The 16715-nt window shown below is 37.8% G+C and overlaps 1 protein-coding gene across 3 annotated transcripts in view; it reads right to left on the bottom strand.

Annotated features, from left to right (window-relative positions):
* LOC139714798 (uncharacterized) overlaps positions 1–16715 on the bottom strand; it is a 64799-nt gene that overhangs the window by 19487 nt on the left and 28597 nt on the right. For 2 of the 3 annotated variants that reach the window (XM_071626452.1, XM_071626454.1), the window contains 2 exons: positions 12797–12865; positions 425–627 (listed from right to left, as the gene is read on the bottom strand). In XM_071626452.1, the coding sequence (XP_071482553.1) occupies positions 425–627; positions 12797–12865 (272 nt within the window). The remainder of the gene's footprint in view (positions 1–424; positions 628–12796; positions 12866–16715) is intronic. The other variant, XM_071626453.1, reaches the window with a different exon arrangement.

The following is a 16715-nucleotide window of genomic DNA, read 5'->3' as shown; positions in this document are numbered from 1 at the left end:
ATCATACAATAGCAAGAGGCATTTATAATAAATAATGAACATATGCTGGGGACATATACTGTTGTGATCGCGTAAGCGTTTAAAGTAATGTTAGTCATGCTCCAATATACTATATGTGCAAATGTAATTTTAATGTGTGTGTTATTTTTGTTTGTTTTCCAAAATACCAATGAAAATCTGTTCAATATGTGTGAAGTCTGTTTACATCTGTGTCTGAAAATTTGTGTTTCAACTTTGGTACTTTTTTCATACTCTCTTGTCAGCAAACAATTTATCTGTATGAAAACTTTAAGCTATCATGATAATCAAATAATATGATGAAGGGATGGCAGCATTTATACTGTACCTCATGACCGCACCTCATGAACTTTGTGTTTCACAGGGACAGAAAAATAGGACCAACTCACAGCAAGAAAGAACCTACCCTTGGGATCTGGTCTCCATCCTTCACATAGTTCTTGCGGAACTCATCCAGAAAGAAGAAGTACGCTGTCTTGGCACGCTTCACATGGGAGCCAGGCCTGTTCCTCTTTCGCCTCTTCTTGCCCTTATCTGCCAGTGGCTTGCGTCCACGCTTCTTGGGGAAGTACAGCGCCGAGGGGTCTGTTCCTGACAAAGGGAGAAACTCTGCAAGAGATGAATATGCCCCAGGGCCGGGGGGAAGAGGCGAACGGGATTAAATTTGAGGGGGAGGAATACCAGAAAACAAAAAATATGACCCACCACCTTGAGTGTTTAGTGTCGTGTGTGCAATTGACTGACCACCCTGCTTTCTCCTTTCATTGAGAACTTGAAATGTTAACTGCTGGACCACAGACTGAAGATGGGTGCAGTAACCATGACAACTTCCATCCTCTAAACCTTTGATCAGGGTACAAAGGTTAACAGATACCATCATGGTGCATCTCAGATCCTAAGTTGTCTGGAAGCCATACTAGGACCACGTACATTAGCAAATAAAAATGATTCACAATAAGGAACAGAAATGGTTGAGTTGAGGTTTTCCAAGGGGTGACAAGCTGTAGGTGAGACAATTTGAATGTCAACTCCAATATTCAGTTTTGATGAAGTATGACTGAGATGAATGGGCAGGCAAAAAATAGAATTCACCGCAACAGAATATACACGCTAACACTGACGCATCAACTCATGGACACACTAATACACACACACACACACACACACACACACACACACACACACACACACATATATATCAAGCCAACAGCATTTCCTTAGATGTCATATTGACCAATACAACTCGCCCTGTCCTCCCTTTGTTCCATCCACTTACAAACGTAACTTGCCAGAGCAATGTTTTCTACCTGTGTTCAAATTTCATTTGTGGCAAGTGACTCGTGATCATGACTTCTGTCATAGATACAGCAGCAACTAAAATCATCTGCACAAAGCATTTTGTAGGAGTCTGTGTTCTGATAGACATCTTTTCAATATTTGTAGAATTTGCATAGGAACTTGCCACTTACTACATCACTCTCATTGCATCAGACCCTGTATGAAATATGAAATGTGTTCCTTCATACATCCTTACATCTCGCTGAATTGGATGCGCATAAAGCACCTCAATTTCGGAGAAAACTGTGGATCTCTGGGGCTTTGGCCATGACCTTTACCCTCTGGACTGCATGATCCTACACATTTTGGGTATTTTTGTATGACTGTGATGGTATGCATCTCCTTTCATACTAGAGTTACTGAGGTGGTGGTGGAATACATGGGTGAATCTTGTACCATCATATGGAAAGTGCATTGCCAATGACACCCCCCCCCCCAAAAAAAAAAAATAAAAAAAATAAATAAATAAATGAAATAAAATAAAATAAAAAAAATCATATAATTATGTAATTATCTAATCATGCTCTTGTGTCAACTTGAATTTAATTTTCATACAATACATTCGGGTATAGATCACAGCTATTGAGAATAACATATTTATGTTGATTTAATGTGGCTGACATCTACGTATGGATATAAAGCATTATTGTAATAAAATTGGATAAGTAAAACTTTCCCTTTCTTTCGACTCAAAACGAAGGACAAACAATATAAAGAAAATATAAAGAGAATTCCACAAAAATTCATTTTTCTTGAAAATTACACATTCCATCAACTTGATATGGACATATGTTAAGGCTAGTAATTATTCCCCTGCTTTTTAAAAGCAGTTAGTCAAGTGCTCATTCATTACGCTAGAAAAGTGAAAGCATGTTGAATTTTCTTCATACTTTCTTTATATTGTTGTCCATATATGAGGTCACAAACTCAAGAAGTCTCCTTATCCAGTGGTTCCAACACCAAAACTTTTGAAATTCGGAACTTTTACATAGATTGTCCGATTTTCCTCAAACTTTCACTAATGTGCTCTACTAATGTTGCTACGTTCACTCAATCCACACTTTTCTTTGGATTTTGGTTTCCTTTAATATATATTTAATTTCTGTAACTAAGGCAAAAACAAATCTGGGTGAGTTAAGAAAAAGAAAAGAAATGAGGCTTAGTAAATGTGCACAAACATATCCCTAATATGTTGAAGAAACGAGAGAAAAGAAAAAGGAAGAGAGGAAAAATATATTGATAAGTCCTCAAGACAATAAAAAAAAGGAGATGGAACATACTGTCAGATTTTATTTCTGGACTGTTTTGTAAGAGCCGAGTTTCTCTAAATAATTTGCAATGCAATTAAGTTGAAAAACAAAGAGGAATGCATCACAAAGAAAGAGAGGATAGATTGAGTACAGATATTACCAGAGGGAAAGCAGGAAGAAGAACTGATCTTAAAGCAGCACTTAAATTACAAGTTGGTGCACATTTCAACCTCCTCCTCTTCCTCCTATTCTTTTTTTCTCTTAAAGATTTTGATTTGTTTGCTTTGTACTTGAAAGGGAAACAGCAATGAAAAAATCAGAGGAATCGAATGAATCCAGCAGACAAAATTGATAATGCAAGCGGTCTACTGTCAGATTTGATACCTTTGAATATTCTGAAAACAGTGCAGGGTCTCGGAGGATCATTTCATAAACATAAGAAAAGCAGATAGGATGGTTGCTAAGAGAGAGAGAGAGAGAGAGAGAGAGAGAGAGAAGAAAGTTGAGAGGGAGAGAGAGATAGAGACGGGGAGAGAAGGAGAGAAGTGGAAAGGGTGAATGAGACAAACAAGCGCACCTATATCTCCTGCCTGAATGAATGGATGAAATATGCATATGACATTTACTCCAAGACTTTGGGAGACATGGATCAAATCACTGCACCCTTATCACAAACACTTCAAAAACCATGAATTGGAAACATTATGCAGCTGAAGGCCAAAGGTCATGAGCTCTCAATGCACAGGAAATCAGAGCTTTGAGCGTCTATGTAAATATATTCACTTACTGTAGAGCATGCACTATAGAGTCCTATTTTTCCCAACCTCCTTCTCACACTCGCATGTGTGTGCGTGTGCATGTTCGTGTGTATCGAAAAGTGTGTGTATGTGTCTGCGTTCGCTGCACATCACACATGTATGTGATATTTTCTTTTCTTGCCATGGATAAGAAATACCATTGTATCAAACTGTGCTTATGGAGCAAATATGTCTGATTGTGTGTTCTCTCTTCTCTCTGTCTCTGCCATGCAACATGGCTACTAGTACTAGGTTGGTGCAGAACACGATTCCTTATGTACAAGCCTATTCTTTTTTTTTTTCTTCTTCTTCTTCTTCTTTCATTTTGCATAGACAAACAATAGACCAAGGTGTATTCTACCACTGCCTGTAACTGCACAGAGGAAACAGGCCCATAAAAAGAATGCTGTTTGAGGAAATAGTCAACAAAAATGAGAACTCACATTTATTTCTGCTTTGTGTTTTGCAACAAGCCAATTCACACACATAAGGTGTGGGAAGCGCATGGCAGAGTGTGCAACAGCTTCAAATGTGCCGCTCTGTAAATCTTTGACTGATAACAATTGTGTTTGTTTGTCTTTATAAAATCTCCTCTTGAGGTATGCAGGAATAAACATGAAGAATGTGACTGCGTGCATGGCCACATACATGATGAAAATAACAGTAGTTTGGGCATGCAGCCACTATGCATGTAAGGAGTGTTGTCATTTTAAATTCTGAGTGAAGTTTTAAAAATCAAAACAATCTTTCTACAACAAATGGAAGCAGAGGAAGAAGAACTTTGACCCACGGCTGCATTGCCTCAAACTTGCAGTCAAGACGAAAAAAAGAAAGAAAAAAAGAAAAAAAGATTCCAAATCCCAAACCAGAAATGTTGAGTGCATTTTTTAATTTCACAAATTTTGCAAGAGCCAAAATAGGTGAAATTAAAATTCACACGAAAGTTCTGGTCTACACTACATGCACTGAATGCCAGAAGCAATTCTTGAAAATTTAATGCCGCAGAAAAGGCAATCCGTTCAAAAGTTACGAATATCTTAAGTATCTGCGCAGTCACTGCTGGAAGAGAAGACTACTACAGTATATGATGTCACATGCGTACAACTATATAAGGAAAATAAAAAGAGAATTTCACAAAACTTTACTTTTTGAACAAAGTGCACAGTTCTTCGACTTGCTATTGACGTATGTTAAGGGTAATATTATTCCCCCTGCCTTCTGAAAGAGAGAGGTCGAGTGTTCTTTTGTTATGGGAGAAAAATGGAAATATGTCGAATTTTCTTTATTCTTTCTTTATATCGTTGTACTCACGTGACATCACAAGCTATAGTAGTCTTTTCATCCAGCCGTGACTGAGCAGAAACTTCAAAAATTCATCACTTTTGAACGGATTGCCCGATTTTGCTCAAACTCTCACTGTTGTGTTCTACTAATATTGCTGCATTCACTCAACCCACATGTCTATGAAGGTGGAGACGTCCTTTAAATGTTTTTCAGCAAGTAGACTTCTGTGGAAAAGAAGTATTAGGACTGTCATACTATCTGACCTTTTTACTGGAGAAATTTATACTAAGCATTGTTAAATTAGATGTAACAAAAATGAAGAAAATATGAAAACAGAAGCTGATTGCTCTTAAATGTTCTCTTCATAATCCATTTCTCTCAAACTCAGATAATTTCTATTGATCTCCCAGTTTTATATGCAAACCTAATCAAAGTAGCAGAGCTACAATTGTGTAGGTATCAGTATCCAATTTCTGTCATGTTTTGAACTTGGACTATTCCTACAAACCACTGATACAACTTCCAACAAGAAAACAACGCAATGCATTGTCTATTTGGAGTGTTTGCCGAACCTGTTGCTTTTCATTTGATTATGCAATCCAGAATAGAAGCCATAGTTGGTTGACATACTTTCCAGCTACAAATAAGTTGATCAGCTAAGAGCTATAAGGACCATGAACTCTGAATATGAATATACATTGTTATATGAGACATTAATGTATTGCAATGAAAATTTTCACTTCAATTAAAAAGTGATGTTTTAGAAATGTGAATATCATAATTTGTCTTGAGGCCATATCTATCAAAATTATATGAATACACATTACATGGTTTTCCTTTAGATTTGGCTCAATCACACAGAAGATGTAGGCCTACTTGACCATTTTCTGGTCACTGAAGTATTTTACCTACCACTGCATGTAATTGATAGCATGCCTACAAATGTGCATGTATGAAATAACTCAAAAACACAGTACCAAAATTGTTCCTCAGTATCAAATTCAAATACATCATATGTGTAAATGTTGTCTCTTCCAAACTTGCAAAATCTATGCTTCCTCTGCTATCTCTGTTGTGCATTTTTCTTATCTGCATAGGAATCATATAACATGGACAGCTGCACATTTCATAGAGAAAACCAAGGTGATGATTAAAGAGTGAGAAATTCTGAGGCATCTTGCAACAATTTTTATTCAACGTACCGTCTTTGGGTCCATTTCCCTCTATCTCTCTCTCATTCCTCTTCCACATAGCTGTCAGTAATACCTCCAAATTGGGATGATTCATCATGCAAGTTATTAGGCCAATTCAATGCTGGCTCACCCCCCCCCCCCCTTCTCTCTCTCTCCCTTTCCTGAGATTGTGCTTGTATACATGTTCTCTGCAGATCTACGTGCATCCACTGAGCAAGTAGTGACTACACACAGTCCAACATCACAGGCCACTGTATGTAACGCCGCTGTTCCACACATATTGGCACATGTGGTATATGCAATACTTGCACATGTCCGATCCATGCATTTGTGAATGTTGTTCTTGTTTTATTTTTCTCTCATTCTGTGTGTTGCTCTATTCACTTGTCTCCTTTAAAGTCTGGTCCATGAAAAAAAATACAACCCAACACATGGAATATGGCACTGATGATGCCGCATCTTTGCAGTCATGAAGAAATTTCTGCAAAAAAGTATAGAAGTAAAGGGCCAAAGAACATGCGATAAGTTTCCGATTTGCATTTGGTGTTTGATAAGAGGAGTAATGCCACCATGCTCATGAGCACTTGGGTCTGTGTGGGAAGGGCTGCTTCACTGTCCTACTCCTGATCATGTGTAATGGAGCTGGCTGTGGCTCGCTCTTCCAAACTCATCATCAATTCATTCATGTTCATCAATTATGATAGAGATGAATATATCTGCTGGTACACACGGCAGTCTGTTAGGGGAGAGGGGGGTAAAGAATTCTGCATGTACTGTATTGGGAACCACACCAGCATTTAATCAATTCTCAATTGAAAATGGCTCGTTGTCATATTTTATCCCAGCTCCTCTCCCTGCAACCCTCTCTCTCTTCATAACATGCTGCCTCAACACACACCACATGCTCTCTTTTCTTCTGTCTATGTGTGTGTGTGTGTGTGTGTGCTACATGGTGTATTATTTTGTAATATCTCTTCCCATATATGACTACAAATGTACATATGACATACATACTCTACATTTTAGCAAACATATTACAAATCTTTGTACCGAAAAAATGAAAAATGGTGGCTTTTGGAATGATATCCAACTCATGAACCACATCATGAGAATTATAAATACTGTATACGCCGTATATTTAGCAAGCCTAATTCTTCGCGAATCAGGACTTCCTGACAATTTCATGGGAGGTTAAATTCACTGTTGTGGGGTACAGTACTGAACCGCAGAGAAGTGTATGCATGCACGTCACATTCATGTTTGGTTCAGAGTTAATATTTTTGCATGTTTTTCACGAATTCACGAAATTTGCAAAAATAAAAACCTCACGAAATATTCAGCATATACAGTACTAAATTTCAAAAAAAAAAAGTCTATAATCTTGTGATGCTTCAATTCAATTGTGGGAGTCTTCTGACTTCTCTGACAGATTATTAAGTTGATAATACACAATATCTGGTGTGCTTATAAGCTATGCTATCTAGGAACAACTCAATAAGAAATTGTCATAAAAATTCAGGTCATTGACAACCGTTTCAACCAGAAAGAAGCTCATCCTATACAAAAGACTAAAAAAATACAGTAGGTGCAACAGTAGAATATTGTAAATGCATGCTGCTATCAGTATAACCTACAACTGTCCCTTTGTCCTGAGGCAATATTATAAGTTATGTACTGCATACAGTAGATTCAAACTATAGTGGATTGGGAAATAGTTATCTCCTGCAGAAATATTTGGAGGGGAACAAGTATGGGATGGCTTGCTTTGGGCAAAGTCCTTTAAAATCTTGTGCCATGTACAACTGCATTTTGGAAGTCTGTTCAAACACATGTCTTTTTAAATGGAATGTGTGACTTGCCACTTTCTTTACAAGAAAACAAACAACACTTAATAATTGAAACAAATTATAGTTTTGATTTACATGCCTAACTGTTTACTCTAACTTTAATGTGCTATTACTTGATTTGCAAACTGCATTTTGATGTCTTCTTTGCTGGACAAATATAACTGCTACGTCTGTTACAAACTTAATCTTGAACAAAGACCTTACTACATGGTATTTGATATGGCAATCTCATTATGATCTTACCATTGACTGATTAGTTTACCCATGTTTCTGACATCTCCAAGAAGGTCTAACTACCAAGACTAAATGAAGAAACATACAAATAAATGCTTAAAAAAGCAATTTTGGTCTTCATCATATGACCTTATTTACATCTGGTCGAAACTTTTCCTTATTAATCCCTTGTTGTTGGATATTTACTTAAAATGAATTGAGACTGAGTTAGCCTTGTGCAATCTGAGACATAAACAATTGACCTTTACATCTGACATATATAGCTTTTATAAAAATCTTTCCATGACCTATTCTCATTTAAATACTTGTGTCAAATGTTATTTTAAAACCTCATTTTATATAGATGTATTTTTTACATTTTATCTTCTTATAGTGGTGAAATTTCACTATTGACATCTGTCATTTAATAAATCTATCCAATACTGAAGCCAAGAGTGGTCATGTTATTGTATATCCTGGGTCACTTTTGCTTGAAATGATTAGCTCATTGATGATTTCAAACATGCAGTATCATGCTTTCACCTTGAATCATCACCTTTGACACATGATCATGTATAGCCAAGGACCATTCTCAATGGGATGATTATGTTGACAACGAAAATTGCCATGTTGCACACATAGTGCATCTTGAAAACTTGTGATGTTTTGACAACTGTAATATGCCTTTTGTGTGTGGCCATGGGGAAGAATCCAAACTTTTCAGTGGCAATCGTTCTCCTAAGAGTAAAATTACTGCAAACCATCACACTAAACTTTGTGGGTTGTGGACAGTTAGAGAAAACAAGAGACCCGGGGGTCACGCGCTCACCTGAATATTGCAATTTCACCTTCCATGCATTCTTGCACACTCTTACCTAAGAACATTGGAAACTTAGGTCTGCATATGGATCCCCCCCCTCAACTCCAGGGTGGGGGGGGGGGGGGGGGGGGCAGGCAGCCCTGGATCTGCAATGAACAAACTTAGAACTAAAGTCATAAATGTACAAACTCATGGTATTAACTATGCTTTATCATTTCTGGTTCTAGAGTAGATGATTTTAAATATTCCTTAATGTGGAAGGGGGTGGGGGGCCCTAGGGGCCCCCCAAGAGGGACATGGTGCCCATTTGAAGGAATTGAGATTCTATCCCCCTAGAGATGCTACCTACTAAGTTTGGTCAAAATTCATCAAGAGGTTTTCAAGAAGAAAATGAACATGTACAATTCAGGCCCCATTACAACTGTAGGACTTCTCTCCATCCCCTCTCCTGGGTCCCAAGGGGGGGGGGGGTGTGCACCTGATTCCGCCAATCCCATGAACAAACTTGAAACTACAGTCATCAATGTACTAACTCATGGTATTATCTAAGCCCTATCACTTCTGGTTCTAGAAGATTTTTTAAAGATTCCTTAATTTTAGGGGGTTTGGGCCCCCCTGGGGGCCCCCCAGGTGGGCCATGGTGCCCATTTGAACAAATTGAGATCCTATCCCGCTAGGGATGCTACCTACCAAGTTTGGTGAAAATCAGTCATGGGAATATCAAAGTGAAGATGAAAATGTACAATTTATTATAGGCCCCATTAGGACCCCTCCCCACCCCCTCCCCTGGGTTCCAAGGGGGGCACCGCTGATTCCCCCATGAACAAACTTGAAATGACAGTCGTCAATGTACTAACTCACAGTATTAACTAAGCTCTATCACTTCTGGTTCTAGAGAAGAAGATTTCTAAAGATTCCTTAATTTTAGGTTGTTTGGGCCCCCCTGGGGCCCCCCAGGTGGGCCATGGTGCCCATTTGAACAAATTGAAATCCTATCCCCCTACGGAAGCTACCTGCCAAGTTTGGTGAAAATCGGTCATGGGGTTCTAAAGAAGAAGATGAAAATGTAAAAAGTTTACGCACGATGGATGACGCATGACGGATGCCGGATGCCGGACGCCGGACGAAGAGAGATCGCAACAGCTCACTTGAGCCTTCGGCTCAGGTGAGCTAAAAACAAGAGACCCGGGGGTCTCGCGCTCACCTGAGTATCGCAAGTTCACTTTCCATTCATTCTTGCAGACTCTTACCTGAGAACATTGGAAACATGTGGTGGAGGGTAGCTTTGAGAGCTGGCATGCTACCTGTCAAGTTTGGTGAATACCCATCAAGGGGTTTTCAATGATTATGAACATGCACAATTTACATCACTATTTGGACCCATCCCACCCAACTTCCTTGGGTCCCAAGGGGGGTGGGGAGGAGGACACCCCTGATTCTGCCATGAACAAACTTGAAACAACAGTTATCAATATACTGACTCTTTGTATTATGTTAACTTAGCTCAATCACTTCTGGTTCTGGAGAAAATCTTCAAAGATTCCTTACTGGGGTGGGGGATGGGACCACTGGGGGGCCCCAGGTGGGGCATGGTGCCCATTTGATGGAATTGAGATTATATCCTCCTAGGGATGCTACCTGCCAAGTTTGGTGAAAATTCATCTTGGGGTTCTCAAGAAAAAAAGATGAAAACTCACAATTTAGGTCCCACTTTAGGCCCCCTGGGGCCCCCCAGGTGGAGCATGGTGCCCATTTGATGGGAATGAGATTCTTTCCCCTGAGGGACGCTACCTGCGAAGTTTGGTGAAAATTCATTATGGCATTTTCAAGAAAAAGATGGAAATGTACAATTTGGGCCCCATTAGGACCCCTCCAAACCCCCCCTCCCCTGGGTCCCAAGGGGGGCACCCCTGATCCCGCCATGAACAAATTACAGTCATCAAAGTACTAACTCATAGTATTAACTTATATCACTTCTGGTTCTAGAGAAGAAGATTTTTTAAGATTCCCTAATTTTTGGGAGTTTGGGCCCCTCTGGGGCCCCCCAGGTGGGGAATGGTGCCAACTTGGACAAATTGAGATCCTATCTCCCTAGGGATGCTACTTGCCAAGTTTGGTGAAAATCTGTCATGGGGTTTTCAAGAAGACGATGAAAATGTAAAAAGTTTACGCACGACGCACGATGCACGACGGACGCCGGACGAACGGCGATCGCAATAGCTCACTTGAGCCTTTGGTTCAGGTCAGTTAAAAATGTAATCTGGGTCTGCAATATCTGTGGCAATGAGTCAGGTAGGTTTTTGTTTTTGTTTTTGTTTTTTTGTTTTTTGTTTTTTTTTAATACCGACTTTCACCTTAATACTGCCATTTTTCACTGGCAGTGTGAATGACCTTACAGAAGTTTCATTTGGCTATTGAAACTGATACTATAGCAACAGCAGCAATTAGGATAATTACACACCAGCAAATGGAAAACCGTATCATATTTCTGTGCTGTGGGCCTAATGCTCTTTTTAGAATGTTGTGCATTACATGATGCAAATGAATTAATTAGAGCCAAAATAAGCTATGAGGAATCACTGACTAGAATTCTATAGAATTGTCAGAAGTGACACAAAATAACTAAAATAAAGCTTGATAGGATCATGTGATGGGGGATTATGGCACATGAAATTTTCCACAGTAGCCTCATGGTGATGCAACAATGGTGCTTATAATTTGAACAATGCTATCTAATTTACTTCACTATTCAAGGCATAATGGCCTATGGCTTTCCTTCTAAACATCTGCGGAGGAAGAATGATTTGTACACAGCTAAGAAAAGACAAATGATAAAAGATTTGACGAACATGTTGCTGATGAATATACCTGTGGAAAAGTCAAAAACTGAAAGTGCTGAATGCAACTGTTTGCTACATATACATTGCAATCATCACCTTGTGACACACACAGGCTGAGTAGAGCAAGCTTCCTTTACTCTTCTCTCTATCATTCCTCCCTTTCTTCTTCTTCTTTTTCTTCTTTCTTCTTTTCATACTTCTATTGTGGTCACCTACAGGCAGGGGGGAGCAGCTTACGCGGATTCTCAGGATTAGAGCTCTTGGTCTCTCACCATGACATTACCCACAACTTATTAGACTAATTCCAGATTCTTCCAATGAATCCTGCTGATATGAGAACAGAGACAAGGCATGGCAGTAAGTCTGTGTGTGCATGTCTGTGTGTTTTTGTGTGAATCTTGGTACATGTATGTATGGGGGAATGTGTGCAAAGGTGGGTGTGGAGCTCAATGAGAAAGATTTATTCAACTGAAACTTCTTCCTTAAAGTGGATTTCCAGTTCTTTCATGACGGCAAATAGTAGGGAAAGTCCATGGCCAAAGATTTTTTTTTTTTAAATATATACCAAACAATCTGTAATGACCTTTTGTTATATCTCGTTTCGATTTGGTAAAAGTCAGCCATTGTCTTAATTTCACACAATTCTCATATCTCAGTCACAATCTCATTCAGTCAGTGATTCACATCTACGCCATCACAATTCTTATGACCAATAATACTTGATAAATACTTGAAAAGAATCAATTCAAAAGAAGAAACATAAATATATAGCGTTTAGTTGAGATGATGGTAACCTAAGAGTTTTCTATGACAACTTCTGCTCTACTGACAATTATCCTATTTCATCTTCTTATTTCATCATCTCATGTTGAGCAAAAACAGGAAAAAAGTGACAGAAAACTCTGAGATCGAAGCATGCTACAGCATAGTGAATACCTCCAAGAAATTAAATGAAAACTGTTACAAAACATTCAGAAAAGCACAAAAGAGCATGAGACGACATGAGAACACATCAATCACATCATAACAATCAAGTTGTTCAGGATGTATACAAAACAAATGTTACTCATACCATTCTCACAGCCAGGCAAAGAAATATACGACAGACAAGCAAATGAGAAGTACATGAAATAATCGAGATTAGCTTTGAATATTATTTTCAAACATCCAATGACAGATTATTGATAAACACTAACCTCCATGCATTGTCCGGGGAACAGACGGCTGATTGGCTTGGGCCGTTAACGTATTGTACATTAATCTATCTGTAATTGCAAACAAAGGAAAGACACACACCATGATGTGCAGATTTATACTGAATTACCATTGTCGAAATCTCATCACAAGCATACTTGAGAAAATGTTTACGACAGCAAGCAACAGGATGTTAGAGAATGTACCTATATGAGAATGCTATAATATGTTAAATCATACCAATGATACTAAGGCATCACATTTGCAGAAGTTGAGATGAATTCTGAAACAAAAATAACCAGTGTCACGGGGCCATTCATCTCACATGGAAAGCATCCAATACTGCAAATGAGTTATCACATCACATTCACATGATATTGAGTGCATAGTATTCCTTCTACATTCACAAAATGTCACTTATTCTATAATTGACAAAATGGTGATTTTCTTCATCAAAGATTCTGCTATACATTACAGTCACACTGTGCCTACAAAGTTTCTATGCCATGCTCAGTCGTTAAAAATACATACCTAACATTAATTCATAGTGGTCAGAAAGGCCCAAAGGAAATGACCTAAATTGTTGAAAGTGATTACAATCTCTTCATTCAATTAATTTCTTGATAACTTTTATATTTTCTTTCATTGTGTGTGCACTGCATGTCAGTGGTATACATAAGTATGGTACTTCAATTCTTTTCATGGAAATTCTGTCATGCTGTCATAAGGTATCTCTTTAATGTAAATGAAATTTCAGAGAGAGAAAAAAAAGTAATTGCTATCTTTAGATTGCAATACCTCCAACGTGTCAAGGACACAACAACAAATGTAAATATGTCTACATGTTGACTGAGCAGAGATATTCATGGCTTGATAACAATTTTTCTTTTTGTGACTGCTCACTGGACAAGGTTTTCAACTCAACTGCATAAATATGGGGGTGAGTTTGCAAACACGAAAAAAGTGGTTGGTGTGGAAAACAAGCATTCACAGCACAGATAATAGCAATGAGTAAATGTGCATCATGCAACTTTAATAAAAGACACTCAGGGTGTTGGAGTCTACTGGAAGATTCACAAAACGAAACTTGTTAAAAGCTGTGACAATATCAATCATTCAAACATATGAGGCCAGCCAATCAGCAGCTTTTGTATTTATGCATGTACCTACCTACACGTACCTACCCTATTGCTTGTTCTCACTAACAATTAAATATGATTGGTAAATATGATTTGAACAGTCCATGCAGTATAGCACAAAACAGTACCAGCTGGTATTAGCAGCAACACAAATTTTCAACTTGATGTGTGTTCATCTTTTTCTGATTTGATATTCAGTTGGTTCTAATATGAATTTTGCTTTAAAAAAAATTGTAATCACAAAAAGGATTTCATTCTCTCTCTTCTAAAAAAAAATGAATAAAAAATAAATAGATAGAAAAAAAAAGAAGATGGTATTTCAATTCTTTTTTTTTTTCAAATACTCTTTTCTTAATTTTTCCTCCCAATGACCACATAATGCCACAGTCTGTCCATTAGTCTATTTTTCCCCTTTTACTTCATCTAGTAATTCCACCTGAAACATACACTGCATCATCTAGACTCACACTGTCATTTTGCTTTTTTGCTGTTGTTGTTGTTGTTTGTTTTTCTAAATTTTGCAACTTGATATGGCTTGAAGATATGATGGTCAAGAGACAGACCCTGTATCACATAAACATGAGGCCAATGTGCACCATCTTAATCATTGTCTATTCCTTGGCCTGCCTTTCTGACAAAATTCTCAGACTAAGCAGTCATGAATTTGTTAAATGTACATGTAGTCTTTTCATATAATGATCAACCAAAGTCTCCCTCTCAATAATGAAATTCCACTTTTATCTGTCGTGATTTTGCTTCTGGCATGCCACTGAAACCCTGAAATCATGAGAATATCTTAACATTTCTTTACAGGCTGTGAATGGAATGTGACAAAAGAATCATTATTTCAGCATCCCTGCATTCTCCTATATATTTCTTATTCTAAGCTACATAAATGCTTAACTCCGCTAAAAATGACAATCAATTGCCTTCACTCAGAATTGCAATTCAATGATTTTTTTTTGATTTTTTTTTGATTTTTTTGATTTTTTTGATTTGTTTGATTTGTTTGATTTTTTTTTTTTTTTTTTTTTTTGGGGGGGGGGGGGGAACATAAAGAGAAATCTACATGTAGCAGGAATATCACAATGATACATGTACCTGATTGCACTGAATGCAACTGTCCATGCTTGCATCCTGTCTTTTCTTAAACAGTTACCTATTGTCATACACCATAGCTCCAGTAACAATGGATTCCATTTTCCCCTCCACATCCTTTCAATAACAATTTGGGAACCTTACTGTAATGGAATTAGATGGAACCAAAGGATAATCATCTATCCATGGATTTGTATGAGTTTCACTGTTTCACAAAAAGTGGAAGCTGTTCTGTGCACAGTACACAAATGTTTTACGGTGCACAGGCTGTAAAATTTGTTTCAGTAATGCAGTCTGCAACTTAAATTACATCATCACATAAACAGACAAAGAAGGCCTTTTTAATTCTAAAAAATCCTCATTGTTGTGCAAAATAATCTCTGAAGTGTTAAATGTGAAGTGAAATGTACAAAATATTTATACATTTTTTTTTTTTTGTATATTGATCCCCCTCTCCCATTTCTATCATTTACCCTCCTTATCAAGATTGATACAATTTTCACTAATCATGTCATGATGAAAACATTAGGATAGCAGGAAACATGGCTACAAAGGCAAACAAGAAAGACGACTTCAAGCCTCCACAGAAGATAGCTACTCGTCACCCTTAACAACCTCTGCGAAAGGAGCTTAACCAGTTGTTGATCAGAAGTGATGAAAACCTCTTCTGTCTAAAGCTAATTTCCTGTATATGGAAATGGTAAATTCTGGTCTATTTTTACAGCAACATTTTTTCCCCTCCACTGATGATCTCAGCAGCTGTTTGCAATTAAAGCTGACCTATTTTGAACATATGTACACAATGCACCCTTACCCCATTCATTTATTTCTGTAAGATATGCTCTCTTGTATGCAAGAATGTATCACCATGTATACACTGTTATTCTGCAGTTGAAAAGACACACATTTATTTTAAGGAACCAAACTTATGGAAAACCATAGAAGCTAGCATGTTACATTATTGATGAAAAGAGATTGTCATAGCCTAGGTATGTCTAAATAAAAACCCCATATTAAAGAGAATTTTGGTGAAATCCAAGTGAATGTTGTGTACATGCAAAATATAGAAGAACAGACAAATTTGGTTTTGACTCTGTGGCCATCTGTCATTCACATTTGCGGTATTATACAGGGCAAGATGAACACAAGCATTTTGTCACAAGACATGCTGACATCAGCTCAACAATGTATGCACTGCTATCATTCTCAATTAATGCCATGATGAAAATCTGCCTTCCTTTCAGGATAAGGACTATAAAAAAATCCAGAAAGGTCAATGTCTTGCTCCAGAGGCTTGCGATAAGATTTTCAAGACTGATCTGATGAATAATGCACCATTAAATTTCAAGGGCAACCTTGCAAAGGAAGTATAATAGTTCAAGAGCTTGCAACTTATCTTCCTGCGAATCATGAGGGCCTCAAAGCCCTGACATTGACGTGAAAAGCGCATTTGTGTATTGCACAATGGTTGTTTGCATGCATTTCTAAATGAAAAGTTCCATGTATATTGACACACACACACTGCTTCTTATCTGCAAAGACTAGGCAAACTTACAAGACTGCAGTACAGATAAATATGGCTTTAATGCTGAAACAATTAAAATACCTTCCAATATTTCAATGTTCATGTCCAAATCCAACTGGATAACTTATGCCCTTTTGCCTACTTGCAGAAGCATGCTTT

Source organism: Diadema antillarum, unplaced genomic scaffold (assembly GCF_040938485.1).
Source record: "Diadema antillarum isolate AM-2024a unplaced genomic scaffold, OU_Dant_1.0 seq00002439_RagTag, whole genome shotgun sequence".
NCBI classification, from domain to species: domain Eukaryota; kingdom Metazoa; phylum Echinodermata; class Echinoidea; order Diadematoida; family Diadematidae; genus Diadema; species Diadema antillarum.
This window is presented reverse-complemented; position numbering and strand designations above follow the sequence as displayed.